The sequence below is a fragment of the Scatophagus argus genome, chromosome 5 (assembly GCF_020382885.2).
Source record: "Scatophagus argus isolate fScaArg1 chromosome 5, fScaArg1.pri, whole genome shotgun sequence".
Lineage (NCBI taxonomy): Eukaryota > Metazoa > Chordata > Actinopteri > Scatophagidae > Scatophagus > Scatophagus argus.
In genome coordinates this window covers 11,744,222-11,759,341 of record NC_058497.1, presented here as the reverse complement: position 1 = coordinate 11,759,341, position 15,120 = coordinate 11,744,222, and the positions used below count along the sequence as shown (strand labels likewise).

General features: G+C 44.7%; 1 protein-coding gene across 1 annotated transcript; it reads right to left on the bottom strand.

Moving 5' to 3' along the window:
* Positions 1-2,028: 2,028 nt before the first annotated feature.
* phox2a (paired like homeobox 2A) lies at positions 2,029-5,022 on the bottom strand. Its single transcript, XM_046388768.1, has 3 exons — positions 4,379-5,022; positions 2,827-3,014; positions 2,029-2,654 (listed from the first exon to the last, which is right to left on the bottom strand). Exons 1-3 carry the CDS (start codon positions 4,599-4,601, stop codon positions 2,157-2,159), a joined length of 909 nt encoding a protein of 302 aa, XP_046244724.1. The 5' UTR covers positions 4,602-5,022; the 3' UTR covers positions 2,029-2,156.
* Between the last annotated feature and the right edge of the window lie 10,098 nt (positions 5,023-15,120).

The following is a 15,120-nucleotide window of genomic DNA, read 5'->3' as shown; positions in this document are numbered from 1 at the left end:
AGATTCACTCATTGTCTTATTTTTTGTTGTCTGCAGGGAAAAGCTGACAGGGTGACAGAGTTACGGTCTGTGAGCTGTAGACGAGCTTCATGACAGGAAAGAGGAAAAAGTGTATGGTAAAAATTGAAAGAAGTGACAGGAATTTCAGTTTTTATTTAACTGTGGTTTCAGGAGCTCGGCGTTCACGGAGTCAGCTTTCTGAGGTCTGACTTGATCCACAACACTCTCATCACTCTGCTGCACACAAGAAACCAGATCGCTGAACGCCTCACGTAGTGCTTCCATAATGTAGATTTATTAGAATATTCAGAGTAGTGCTATAAATTCTCATTCACTAGAGCTTCTGTCGCTTCATAGTTTTCATGGACGTGTTGGTCTGTGAGACAGATGCTCTGCAGTGACGTAAATCTGTAAAGCAACATGAGAGAAATAAACAAAAGTCTACCTAATATTTATATTACTAATTATGGAATTTACAGTCACAAAATTTCATGGAGCAGTTTAAAGAAATGTGAGTTTCTCACAGACATAATAAAAGATATTCATAAATACATTTTTCCACCTTTTCGAGTAGATTTCTGGAGTAACCCCCCCCCCCAAAAAAAGAAAAAAAAACAGCTTTAAATGCAGTCATTTCAGTGACTTGCAACAGAATACAATAAGGAGAGATATGCAAAACTTGGCAAGGTGGACGGATGTAAAGTCTGCTTTCTTTGTCTTTTTGCAAAAAAATAAAAAAAGAAAAATGGGGGAACAAAATCAGGGTGTTAAAGGGCACACAGTTGAAGACTCCAGCAACTGTGTGGATCTCTCTGTATTGCCAACATCTGACCAGTTTGCGTTGTGTTTTTCTGAGAGGGCTCACTCTGTGTTTGTCGGCTGTGGCGGAGTTAATATAAGGGGTTAAACAGTCAGAGTGGGTGTTGTAAGTTCATACCGCAGTCTGAAGACTGAAGCACTGCCTGCTCAACAAACATATTCATTCTCACCAATCCAGTGGTAAAAAATGAAAATAAACAACAAACAAACAAAACTCTTCAGGCGGTGACGACGGTGAGAAACCAGTAGCAGTACCACGATACCAACAGCACGAGTCAGTTACGATTAGATTGACAGATTTGTAGGTTGCACAAAGCTCTGCGTATGTCTTCACCTCGCTCCACCCGAACAACAGGGCAGGAAACCACAGAAACCAAAAAGCTGTCCGTCTTTTCCCTTTGCTGAATTTTAACAAAGTGCCCACTGTTTGATGGAGAAATGCATGATGGGATCACACAGCCTGTAAGAGTGGTGTGTGTGGGGGGGGGGTCACACTGAGGATGAGTGTGGGGGAGTCAGGACTTGATACAGTAAAGGAGGAGGAGGAGGAGGAGGCGGGGATGAACGGGTTCTTGTTTGGACCTGGCTGCCCTAATTGGATTTTGGGGTGCTCTGTTCTGCTCAGCAAAGAGATTTAGGGGGACCCTGTTCCCTTCTGGTGGGAGTGTGTGTGTCAGGGGGCTTAGAGGAAGTTGTGCTTGAGGGTAGAAGTTTGCTTGTCTCGTTTTCCCAGCAGAGGCTGGGTGCGTGATGTTTAGATTTCTGCTGGAAACTCGTACCTGACCGCCATCCAAGTGCACCCTGGGCTTCTATGCAATGTGGTGGTGATGTGTGTTTGAGGAAATGTGTCGTGTTTGCGTATCTGATGTGTTTAGCAGTCAGAGAAGCTCTGATTAAGCTACACACAAACGTAGTTTTGACACTGTGATGTTTAAGGGCTTGTTCACGAAGACAACACTGTGTCTTTTCGTTCAGTCTTTTCTGGGTGACAGAGACGGAGGGAGTCTGACCATTTCCAGGTAGAGTTTTGCAGGTTTAATGTCCATTTGCATAACTTTTGGGGTGAAGGAAGATGACCAGACCTTTGACTTTATTATTTCAGATTGAGTTTGGGTGGATAGTTTTTGTTTTTGTTTTTTTTTTTGTTTTGTTTTGGGTTGTTTTTTTTTGTTTGTTTTTTTTTTATAGGAGAACTGAGGGCCTCACTGAACTACAGCAGACTACACCAGTGAATTCAGCATTATAATGGACAAGTCCTGACTTTCAACAAAAGCTAAGATGTCACTCTTCTAGTAGACCACATAAAGTCCGTTTCTCATTTCCTCTTCCTCTGTGCTTCAGAACAGGTTCGTCTTGATGGTGGGGTTGGGTTTTCTGTGGAAGGAGGACAGGACTCCGGCAAAGGGCCCGGTCATACTGTCCGCTGGCTGCCAGGCCTTCAGAATCTCCTGAGTCTGGACGGCAGGCTGGGCCACGGCAGGGTTGGAAGGCCCCAGGTTGGACCAGTTGGGTGGCTTCAGCCCCTGGAGAACCGGAGAGCTGGAGGTGTTAGCGTAGCCGCTGTTGGCAGGAGCTGGGCTCGGGCTCAGGCTGGCAGGGCTGCCCAAGTTCCCGTTGGCCGAGCCCGGCAGGGAGGCCGTGCTGTCAGGTGTGGGGCTGCAGGTGGATTCTTTGGACTCATCGTCGTCTGATGAAGATCTCGGCTCTCCGCCCTTCTTCCCCCCAGAGTTGCTGCTGCTGCTGGTGCTGCCCGAGGTGCCACCAGAGCTGTTGGCTTTGGCGTTGGCCGCACGCTCCTGCTTACGAAACTTTGCACGCCTGTTCTGAAACCACACCTGTTAAACACAGACCAGGTCATTAATATTTGATTAAAGGCAATGTGAGACAGACAGACATACTGACAGATAGACTTAATGGTGGCAGACTAACACCAAAGTAACCTTGTAGGAAATTGTGGGCTTTTTTCAGTTGTGAGAGAGCAGAAGAATAGAAGCCTGTTCCCCTCACCTGTACCCGGGCCTCAGTCAGGTCGATCTTCAGTGCCAGCTCCTCCCGGGTGTAGATGTCCGGGTAGTGCGTCTCGGCAAAGACCCGCTCCAGTTCTTTAAGCTGGGAACTGGTGAAGGTGGTCCTGATGCGCCGCTGCTTCCTCTTCTCGTTTAGACCGGAGGGGTCCGAAAAAAACTTGTAAGGGACTGAGAGGGAGAGAGATTTTATCCGTTTAGTGGTCGAAAAGCATCATTTTAAAACGGGGTTGTTGACACTTTAAAACAGCAGAGGCGATGTGGATTACAAACAGCACTGAAAACGGGGAGGCCCTGCGTTAAGGAACCTCGTCGGAGGCTTCAGTGAAAACAACTTTCTGACTTTTTTTTTTTTTTTTTAAATCAGGAAATCTTTCACGATTCGATAAATCATAATGAACTGCCAAACAAAAAGGGACTCGTTTTTACAGAAGTTTGCGGATGAGGAAGCCGGATTGATTGATTGATAAATTGACTGCATTGTGCCCAGAGCCAATCAGCACTGGCAGTAAGAAGCTGCTTATTTTGTGTTTTTATTATTATTGTTATTATTTTATTTAGTCTAAAAATATGTTTTGTTGTTGTTTTATAAATAATGTTGACTTGGAGTTTTTGACTCTTGTAGCACAATGGGGAAAAAATACCCTCAATTACTCAGATTAGTCACAGGCTTAAAATTAATACGATTGGTCTGTTTATTTAGCTAATTTATAAAATGTTGTACAGTAAAAGTGTACAAGTGTGCCTCAATCACTACGAGAAGAAACTGCGGTTTTTGCAGCTAAAATGTATTTATTCTGGAATAAAATCACGGTTTGTAGAAATGTCGCAATACACAAAACAAACATTTAAATGTATGAGTGAACCTGTTAAAATCCACAGCAGCCCACTCAGACGGTAACAGAGTGTCGCTGCTGTAGGAAAAAATACTGACTTTAAAATGTTTCTTTTAATTTAGATCTAAGAATACAAGACAATTATGGTTGCAGGCAAATAAAAAATAATTACACACCCAGACAGCTGTATGTTAGGTAGGCCGATCTGTGGCCAACAGTGTGAATCATTAAATCATTATCATTAGTATTATTATTTTTATTATCATTGATAATAGTATTAGTTCTCTGGGATTAATGTAAACTGGGGCATGTGTCGGCCTACAGGTTATTGCCCAGATTAGTATAGAAATATACAATTTTATCTTTAAATCGATTTTAATATTAAAATCTTCTTTTATCGTTGAAATGCAAAATATTAGACTGATTTAGCAGGCGAACGTCTCTCTATTTTAAAGGCATATTCTGCAGTGTTTTGATTCTAAAGCAGAAAATTAAGTTTTTCAGGTCACCTACACCCAAAAATAGAATTGATAATTGAATATTTGCTTCCCTCCCCCCGCCATTTTCTTTATGTTTTTCTGTATATAGAATATTTGTTTGACAGCCGAGCAAATGATGGATACAACTACCCTCTTTACCTTTATTAAAATTACTTTATTTGGTCTTTATTTGCATATTTTAGTCTTTCAGAGGGGGTACCTGAGGAGTAAGGCGTGGGCTGGTGCTCCCGCAGGGCTCCCAGGGTGCAGCTGGCCGTGCTGAGCGGAGTGCAGCCCGGGTTGGAGAAGGGTCCGCTCCGGATCGGGTTGTACTGGAAGGAGCTGGCCTGACTGCACGAGCTGAAGTCCGCGTAGGCCGACGCTTCCATTGCCGCCATGCAGGAGTCATAGGAGTTCAGGTAGGAGTAATCCATCTTATACATTTAGATCTGCCGGTGCGAGCACCGGTTCGAAAGAAACCACGAGTGGTGCTCTGAGCGGACGAGTTTTCTGGTGTTGGTCGTGATTGACTGAAAATTGTTCAAACCAGTCAGGGTTGGTCTGTCTTTCTCCAGTATCTCCAAGGACTGCTGGGTTCGTCTCTCCAAAACTCCTCTCAGCTGTGTGGTGCAGGATATCTCACAGTCGCGCGGCTGTTTTAAGTTTTTCTTGGTAAATAATCCAGATGTTTTCACTTTTCTCCCTACAGCTTTCCTCTCTTCACTTTCCCTGGGTTTTCTTCTCTCTGTCTCTCTCTCTCTCTGTCTGTCTCTCTCCCTCTTTCTCTCTCTGTCTCTCTCTCTCTCTCTCTCTCTGTCCGTCTCTTCAGTGTTCCTCGCGGGACTGCGGTCAGTCCGCTCTGCTCTCGCGCTCCGTTTGACAGCGCGCTGCTGCTCGCGCGGTGTTTATAATAAACTTGGCAGAGCGCGAGACAATAGCGAGGCGGTGGTCTAGTTTCCATGACAATGCCACCAGCGAGTGAGCGTGGACACGGACGCCCCCCTCTCCTCCCCTCCCCTCCCCGGCTGCACCGCCCACGAGCTCCAGAGCATCTCGAGCTCGCAGGTGTCAGCAGAGTTAAATCCTGAGTGTAAAAACAGCGGCTTTCTCCCTTTAACACAGCCACAATGTCGTCCGTTTTCCTTTCTTTATCGGTATAACACTGGCGAGTCAAGTCCCCCCCTCTGCCCAAATATGACCAAAACGAAGCGTCAGAGTTTTAGCTGTCACATGTCATTTAGCTGGTCTCCAGGCAGAACTGGAAGGATCATTTTCAAACAGGACAGACTTCTATGCTTATTGTCTCCCTCTCTAATGAGGCTATTTCCCCTCCCAATCTACTGAAGAGATGCTTCAGCCATCAGCCAAGAAAGTAGCTCGACGTGACAGCCTGTAACGCTGCTCATAAACCACGTAGTCTACTGTTTGTAAATGCGGTTCATTTGTGCGGTTTTGCCCCTTTTAAATGGCCTTTGCTTTCAAACTGACTGGCACTATCTGGATCTGACGTTAGGCAAAATATGACCACATAGGTCAGTAGGTTGTATAAGTACGAAGAGGCTTTAAAAAGAGAATTTAAAGCAGCAACTACAAAGACACACTCTAAGGACGGACATCTTGTCACTCTTCTGTGATGATAGGCCTACGATTAGTTGATCTCGAAGCAGAATAATGAATCTATTATCGCGTGACTGAGCTGCAGTTTACGAGCTGCGCGAAGTACAGGAACCAAACAACCCCAAGTAATGCTCCGTATCCGGTCAGTATCGCTGACTGCCCCTCTAACGCCTGCTAGAATCAACTGCAGCTCAGCTACGAAAGTCTTTATGTGGGGGGAAACGTCCAGATGTGACGGTGATTGCTGAGATTAAAAGCTTTGATTTGATTCCGATCACTTTTGCAGAGATGTCACCAGTGTGCGTCAGTTTGATGTATAGGACGAGAGAGGGAACTGCTGGCTGCGGAGACAACTGAGCAACCACGACAGGCTAACCGTAAACGCATTGACGCTTCATAAATTGGTTTAAGTTTATTGTTCGGTGTCATACAATGTGATAAGTCATATCCCACACGGCCCCCCATCACACACACACACACACACACACACACACACACACTTGGGCTTGAAACCGCCGGCACGCAGGCGCGCACTCCTTGCAGTTTCCAGCTCTGGTTCAATTTAGAAACATGACGGCTGCTTTCTGCATTTGAGGGCTCTGTTCATCAAATTACCAGGCTTTTTATTAGTGGATAAATTTCACCCAATAATATAACCCACAAAGCCAAAAATTACGTTGCACGCTCATGCGAGAACTTAATTAAATTTGGCTCGTGTGAGAGCGCGCAAAACGCACGAGGCTCAAAGCGCGCGATCTTGTCTCTGCTTGAGGCTGCGTGATGATGATGATGATGATGATGTTAATGTGGTTAACCCATCAAGGACGCGCGCGCATGCTTGGCGTAGGCCTTATCATGTAAACTACAAATGAGTATTAATGATAAGATGTGTGAATCTGGGTGTTCGGGGCGGGGCGGCACGCGGTGCTCCTGCTGATACAGATGTTCGTGTTGGCCTGATGTTTGGATGTTGCAGTTCTGGATGAAAATCACTCATGTCCGTCTCTTCTCCTCTCATCGGCATCACAAGAAAGGAGAGCTCCGAGTTTTAAGATGCTGGTTACTTCACTGAATGGAATAAAAACGTGATTGCACGCGCAGTGTGTGTGCACTCTCACTGCACCTTTTCTCATTGCGGTTCAAGGCAAATTATAGTTTGACTTGTAACCTTTAGGTGTCTTATTTTTAGCCTTTAATTCTGGTCTACATGTTCTTACTTCTTTTTAACATCACTACTAATTATTTACGCAAAAATATTTGCCTAAATGTAATGCTCCAATATAGCAGCATCCGTTTTGCACGTTAATGCACCTGGCATGCAAAAAAAAAAAATTGTTTGTGCACGTGTGAACTATTCGTCAGACAGTATTACTGCGCAGGTTCCTAAACGCACAAAGGCTGCAGCAATACAGCTACTGGCTTTGTGAGTTTTGCGTGACCCCGACGAACACACTATATGTTCTTTAAGGCAATTCAAATTAATACAAGCCGAGTGTTTTTCTTGCCTCCCACACTAAACAGTCAGCTCCCAGGCCACGCCGTCTGTTGTGCGCCCTCGTCCCGTCTGGTGGGTTCAGAGGTGAGTTTACCGAGAAACTTAAACTGTTTCAAAGTTAAACTCTCCAGGCCGCCACGAAAAAAAAAAATGAGCAGCCAGGAGCGACCCCTAGTCCTCCCGCTTTAAAGCATTTAAACTTTAATCCCTTCAAAGAGGGCAGCGGTCTCTTCCCGGCCACTAATCCGTCCTATAGTGCTCCAGCGCAGGGGGAGACCTCTCCTCTGCGGAGGCTTTAACTTTGGACTTTTACATTCATGGGGCGATTTGACGGAAACAGTAACTGGGATCTTTGGCATTCATGACGTCTGAGTCAACAGAGGGGGGACACAATGGTCCCCTAGAGGCTCCTAGAGGCTCCCGAAGGCCCCTCAGAGAGGAGTCTCGACTATGGGGATTATAGGCCCATGGAGGACTGGGTTATTAGGGGAAATCTTATCTTGCTTAACATATGCCGTCCGTTTCTAATCAAAGTTATGATTGAGCTGACATTAAAGGATCACTTCACCTTTTCAGCTACCATTTATTGAAACTCCATAGCAACGTTATCTAACATTAAAACATAAATAAGGAATAATGGAGGACAACAAAGGCGGTATGAAAAATTAGTTGACCATATTGATTAGGCTGTTACAAAAAGACTATGTAATCGGATTTATCGATGTTTCGTTTTTATGTTTCCCTTGAATAATGACTTTACGCTCTCCGTTCAAACGTCAGTCTGGCCTATTTAATAACCCCGATGCATGATAATTAAAATTGTTACAAATATCCCTTTTATTAATAAGCTTTACAGACAGAGTGAAAAACCCAAACATTTTTTACTTTTTTTTCTGCACTGATTACAAATTTTATTCTTCCAGGGGGGCCTTTTATCCAGTAGTACCCCAGTAATTGTCATGTCTGCTCGAGCTTATTTCAAACACGAAGGCATCTTGATCTGTAAAGACATCCTAATTAAATTCCCAGCATTTGTTCCCCTCTGCTCCCATCTTTCCCGCTACTGTAATTGTTTGTGATGGTCGAAGACACCGACCTAAGATCCGCGGGGCTGCATGCAGATTTGAGCTTAACGAAGCAAGCAGGGGGATAACGTGTGTGTGTGTGAGAGAGAGAGAGACAGAGAGACAGACAGGGTGGTGCACGAGAGGCGTGAGTAGAGAGAGCGAGACTGGCCTCTGTGATGGATGGATGGTCTTGATGGAGAGAGGGAGAGGTGTATGGATAGAGACTGAGGATGAGGGATGAGTGTAGGATGGGACGGCGGCGACGCTGGCGCAAAGAAAAGCCACGCGGGAGGCCTCAGCCCGGTATCTGTCCCGCAACACGCGGTGGTGGTCTGAGCACCAAGTGAAGCTGTCAGTCAGAGAGGGAGCCTGCCAGGCCCATCCATCACGAGGGCTCAAAGGAGAACATGTCCCGTGCGCCGAAAGGCCGTTTTCCTGCTTCAAACTGAGGCAACTATTGATCCTCAGGTCTGGATGGTGTCCTCGTCTTTGTCAAGCTTAAACGTCACGTTAAATGTGTACTAAAACGCGCTGATCACTCTTTTTTATAGTTCACTGTTTTTATATTTTATGACAACTTAATTGCACTTTAGCATGATATGAGCATATACAGCTGGCGATCACCGTGCAGCTGCTGCAATCAAAGGCAGCCAAGGCAAAAATCGTGGGCCGTTAGTGCTGAGTCTGCTTGATTCCCTCTGAAATTACATGTGAAAGTAAAAAATATTTTTTTTAATGTTTGGAATCAGTTGCAATGAATTATCTCGTGTTTCTTGCAAATTAGAATACATTAGAATTTTTATATATAATGTGCTCTTAATTCTTTTAGATTTTATGGCCTTCATATCTTAATTATTAAAAGTAGTTTCCAATTTAACTGGTCAAATTGACTGAACGTTAAAATAACGCGGCCTATGTATTGTGCATATTGGATTATTAGACCTATGGCCCATCAAGATAGATGAGATAAGGATGGTAAAACAGCTGTATCATCCATAAATGAGTGCGCTAAATTAATCAGCAGCGTGTGCGTGTTTTGCTTGTGCGCAAATACGCACGCACATGTTGCTTGTTGAATTTTCTCTCTCACACGCACATGCGCCCTCAATAGGTATCCCGTTTTTAATCTCCTATGAATAGTCGTTATTACTGACAGTCAGTCATAGTTTTGATATTTCTAAAGGATTAGAATCCCTTTCATTTAATTTGCTTCATAACATCCATCCTTCTTGCTCATTTGCTGCAGCTTCATCCTCAGCTGACTGCGTTGAAGCCAACAGGGCCGGTGTGATGCACGCAGCCGAGCAGCTGGCTCTCTACCTGCAGTGTCACTGAAATGTGTCGTGTCATCGCCCCTCTTAAGATCCCCTTCGCTCTGAGGTGGATTTGATTGCGCACAAAAATGAAATCAAAATACACAGATCCTGCCGTTAACATCGGCCCGCGTCTTTACGGCGGCAGCAGCAGAGGCTGACGGTGCATTTGATTTGCCCGGTGATGGATGAGAGCCGGTGCAGGAAGGAGAGAGGGAGGTAGTGTGGTGGTGGGCCCGGGCCCGACGGGAGTGTGGTGAGGCTATGCCATCGGTGCGTCTGTCCCCGCGTTTCAGTCCCCAATTATTGGAATGTACCATGACGCTACGGCTGGAGACGACGGCGCACATCTAACCGGGTTAGAGACAGGAGCAGCAGCACCCGGTGTGTTGGAGGAGTTACATTCAACTCCCCGCTAGGGCGGTGTTGATGCACGTGATGAAAACCAGCGTAGGAACGTGTACAGGCGGACAGAGAAATACACCACTGATAAAAATGGAGGCTGCGTTGGCCTATTTGAATCATTTTCGTTCTCAGTCAGCCACAGCGTGTCCTGTCAGTGGATCACAATCCCGGTCAAAGTGCATCAATTAAGAAAGGTCGTCACGTAGGCTGTAATTACTGTGAACTGATGCATAATCAGTGTATGATGATACAGTACAGAGGCAAACATGGAGAAGAGCGGCACAGAATTAGCTTTATAAGACATTTAAAATCTCATCACAGTGCACCAGTTTTTCCTGTAGTGAAAACAAATGTAAAATGTGCACACAAGTTTAGAATATCATCGTTGGGAACCATAAAAGCGCACGAAGAGAAAGACTGTCCTCATTAAGGAGCTTCACACTGCAATGCTTGAACACTGCAGTGTATTTGGCTTAACGAAATTTAGTCATAAATTCACTAATTCTAATCAGACTGACTCAAACATGTAACAAAACCAAAGCGCAACGCGGTCTGATTAAAATAATCGTCCAGCTCAAACTCTCATTAGGCCGAGGTTTTCGTCAGCACTGCCTCAAAATGTAGCCATTAATTTTAACCCTTCAAATTGCTCTCATCCTAATTGAAGTCCACTCTAACATCAATTTAACATGCGTTCACCTGCCAGAACATGACGCAGAGCAGCTGCGGTTATTCACATGCTGCGTACATCTCTCCACTGCGGCACCAGACCTGTATTATCCTAATGGATGGCGGCATGTTACTTAAAAAAGAAGCTTTTTAGGATAAAAACCAGGTCCCGGGAGACCACAGAACACACACACACACACACACACACACACCACAGCTGGAGCAGCGAGGGATGGCCGCGCGCAGGAGAGCTTCTCCAAACACGCTAATTAGATCTCGAGCTCTGGCCCCGCGCTCTGAAAGCAGCCCAGCGGCGGGGCGCGCGGAGCTGTGGAAAGTTAATTGAATTAAATTCCCTCTAAACTAATTAGGCTGCAATCTGCCACGCGAGCTGTCCCTGAGCAAGGTTCGAATTAGGCGGAATGGATTTGTTCCTTTTCTTTAAAAGAAGGGAGGACAGACTGGTGTGTTTTTGGTGGGGTCCTTTATTTGTCTTTTATGCAAATTCTCCCAGGGGAATGTCACGTGATTACCGGACGGCATCCGGTGTGTGCACCCCACCCCACCTCACCTCCCTCCACCAACCCATTCCGCCGGTCCATCCCCGAGCCACCATAAGTCAACATGAGGGGGCCGAGAGTCTCATCTGACCAGATCTGTTAAAAACCAAATGAAAGTCCGGTGCTGTGGGCTGTGATAACTGCTGCTTCACAGCTGCATGAATGGGCAGCATCTTTAAGCTGAGAGCACCGAGGTAATGGAGGAGAAATCGATCGCTTTCCTGGGGGAGCACAATGACAAAGAGAGGCAGAGGCAGAGATGAGAAGAGTGCAGAGGGACACGGATGAAAATCCCCCGTTAAGAGCACGGACAGATATGATAATGGGAGAGCCTCTACTAGTCGTTCATCATTCAGCACCTCCACCTGGCTGCTGCTGCACCTCTCTGAGCTGCTGCCTGGACACTGCACACAGCAACTGCACTGGAATCAAACACAGCCAAACGTCTTTAGACCCCCCCTTTTTACCTACAGAATAAATTCATAGTATTTATAGTTGAATAAGTCAGATCTCTCAGGCACACACTACATCTTTCTGGGAATGTTTTAGATTTACCTCCTCATATCTGGACTGATGTAACAATGAACTGCTTTAGGTTCTTCTTAGTAAACCCTTTGCTCGTGACCAAGTCTGGTTGACTAGCTGTAAACGTTAAAGGATTTATTGTTTTTATTTTGTACATGTTTTATTAGTTAGTTGATAGTATACAGATGAGAGGAATTGAAGGAGAGAGAGAAAGAGAGATGGGCCTCAGTCTGGATATGATATGAATTTGCCCAAATACTTTTTGTAAATTGGGATAATTGCGTTGTTTTGTTTTTTATTTTTAATTAGAGACTTTGTGCCATGAAAGTTCAATATAAACAAATCAAATCAAATTATTAGTTAATCTTATGGCTCTGTGTTGCTGGGTCAAACATTTCACCTGATGTTGGCTTAATAAAGCGTATATTCCAAATTATCACAAGCTAAGTGACACAGGAAATGTTGGGGTGAGGCGGTGTCACCCCTGCACAGGAGTGTTGGTGAGCATCAGGGGTACGTTCAGTTGCACAGACGCATATTCTGATTTAAATGAGGAAACAATATTTTCATTCGAATCCATCCACATGCTGGGTCCTGTGTCCACTTGCCTTCAAGGGATGAAGTTCATCGTACTGTCGTCTTCAATACTGAAGTTTTTGTACTACTGAAACGTGTTTCTCTCCTGTCTTGCTGGTCTTCCATTTCCGTCCTTCTCCCATGTTTGACCCGTTACTCTCCTGCTAACTTCTGCTCTGCCTCTCGCTTGAACTCGCCTCCGTTTGTAACAGCAGCAGAAGGTGGAGGAGACACACGGGGATGGAAAGGGACGGGACAGGACAGACAGATGGACAGCAGAGGAAGAAGAGGGAGATGCGCGAGGCAGAGGGAGAATGGGAGGGGAGTGAGTGAGTGAGCGAAATGTAGGGAGATAGAGTGAGAGGGAGGCTGGGACGATGGAGGGCCAGGTTTCTGTTTCTCCATAATCTAATCAGAGAAATGGCAGCAGTCAGAAATAGCCTGACGGACAGACTAAGAGCCTCTTCTCTTTCTCCTCCTACTCTTATTCTTGTCTTCCTCCTCTGGGAGGGTAAATGGATACACACATGTGCACGCACACGCGCGCACACACACATACAGATGCCAGCCTGACTTCCTAAAACCATAAAGTGTAGATGTGTTTGAGGGTTTTAAGAGATGTGAATAGCCTTGAGGTATCATAGCAAAACCTGATCCACTGTCCAGATGCAGCCACTTCACGAGTCCCGCTTTTAAAAACCTCTGCTGGTCTGCTGCTCCTTTCTCTGCGGGCATTAAGAGTTTACAACATGCAGAGAACATTTCAAGTGGGCTATGTGACAATTTTTTTTTTTTTACATTGCAGACAGATAATGCCCTGTCCGGACTGATGAATGTCAGGGAAGTGGCTGGTAAACGAGCCAGAATACAGAGGAAGATTTGAGCAAGTCTCAACGTTCTGTCTCTCAAGTTCCCAGGAGGCAAAGCTAATGACCAGATAACCTTTTGAGGGTGTCATGAATATCAAACAAACCAGACAGTGGATGAATGTACAAAATATAAAACACTGTCCTTTGTTAACCTCCACTTTTAAAACTATTGCCATTATAAAGGGGATGGACCATATATCTTAAATCTAAAATTTTCAAAGGCTTTTTTTGTTTGTTTTTTAGCTTTGAGACCATCAAGTCTTGACTCAGGTATAATTGGAAGAAAATTGGGACTGCAACGATGAAATATTATCATATAGTTTCATCTGTTGTCTTGTTGTTTAATTAATAAAATAGGAGAAAACACTGAAAAACCTCCCATCACAAGCTGGAGTTGAAGACATCAAGATATTCAATCGTTTAAAATTGAGCCAAGCTGCAAACCCTCACATTAGGAGGAAGCAGCCCGCATCGATTAATTTTCTGTTGGCTTATCATTTCACATTTGTAGAGTGAGTGATTCAAAAACAGAGCAGTGCCACTTCTCACCAGACAGCTGTGACTCTGTAGATGTGAGCACGTCAAGCTAAATGTGTGTGTGTGTGTGTTGTTGGGGGGTCCGGGCCGAGCACGGTAAGGGTGAATGTGTCTTTTTTCCTGCATGCTAATTCCTCCCTATAGGGAAGACATTCCTGCAGGGTGTGTGCGACGTCCTCTAAAGTCCCTCCCAGCGTCAGACACAGACCCCCAAGCAGAGCAGAATTCCAAGGAAATTCCTCTGTCATGTTGTTTCACAAGGTGGACAAGCGTCATTGTTGCAGAATTCCCACCCAGGCACTGGTCTCACACACACACACACACACACACACATCCATCAGGAGTGTCAGTGCAACACAAACAGAACAAAAACAGAAGAATTCCCCCTTTTTTGTTGTGATGACTTTATTTACATGTTGGAGGTGGGGATACAAGAATGAAAAATGTCGCTTGGTTACATTTGGCTCCTTGTCAACATGCTGTTCAAACATTTATGAAACAACACTTTGAATATTGTTTCTTCACGACTCTAAATTTCTCTTACTTTCAGACAGCCGCACGCTGTACGCCACCAGAGCACGCCGCCGTGGCGGACGAGGCTTCTTTACATTAACATGTATCAACAGAAACAATTCACAAGTTATATTACCCATCATTCAAATGGGCTGCTAGACGTCCCTGCTCGGTGTTTTCTCCCCTCACATATCCTTTAGCACAATGAAATGAATAAGCAGGTTGTGTTCACAAACATTTATCAGTGAAGCTCTACTGGTGAGGATTTTTCCACAAGTGAACCCACAGGCAACAATCTGAGGCAAACCATCTTTGGTCAGTAGTATTACTGAGTCAGTAATATTACAGTAGTATCCTCTTCCTACATCGCAAACGGCAGAAGTGGCTGTTATTCAAAATGGCAAAACGTGTCATTCTTAAACAGGATGCTTGATAGATTATTTTAAAAAGTTTTGCCACTTGTCCTAACTCACATCCTCCTATCAATATTCATATATACCCCCCCATCTATTAACTATACCACTATTCACATTAACTTATTTAGATCTTTAATAAATATTAAATATGTTGGCTGTGTATCCACTGTGAAGTGGACGTTAACTTATCACAGTGTCACTACGCTGCTGCTACTACAAACGTAATCTAATACGATGGCTTCAGCTGACTGATGAGATGTTTGATGTTTGAAGCTGCACGGACGCTGAGGTACTTTAACAACTACATGTGCAATACATTCACTCCTCCTACTCTTTGATATCAGTGCCAACCGACATGAAAGTCTGTTGGATGAAAGATAAACTTTAATGTTCCGCTGGG

Bases quoted from the DNA above. Each gene is read 5' to 3' on its own strand.
- phox2a (XM_046388768.1), bottom strand. From the start codon at position 4,601: ATGTATAAGATGGATTACTCCTACCTGAACTCCTATGACTCCTGCATG. The intron at 3,015-4,378 runs GTACCCCCTCTG...TCTCCCTCTCAG, and splicing joins GCCCACGCCTTACTCCTCAG to TCCCTTACAAGTTTTTTTCG. The intron at 2,655-2,826 runs GTGAGGGGAACA...TGTGTTTAACAG, and splicing joins TGACTGAGGCCCGGGTACAG to GTGTGGTTTCAGAACAGGCG.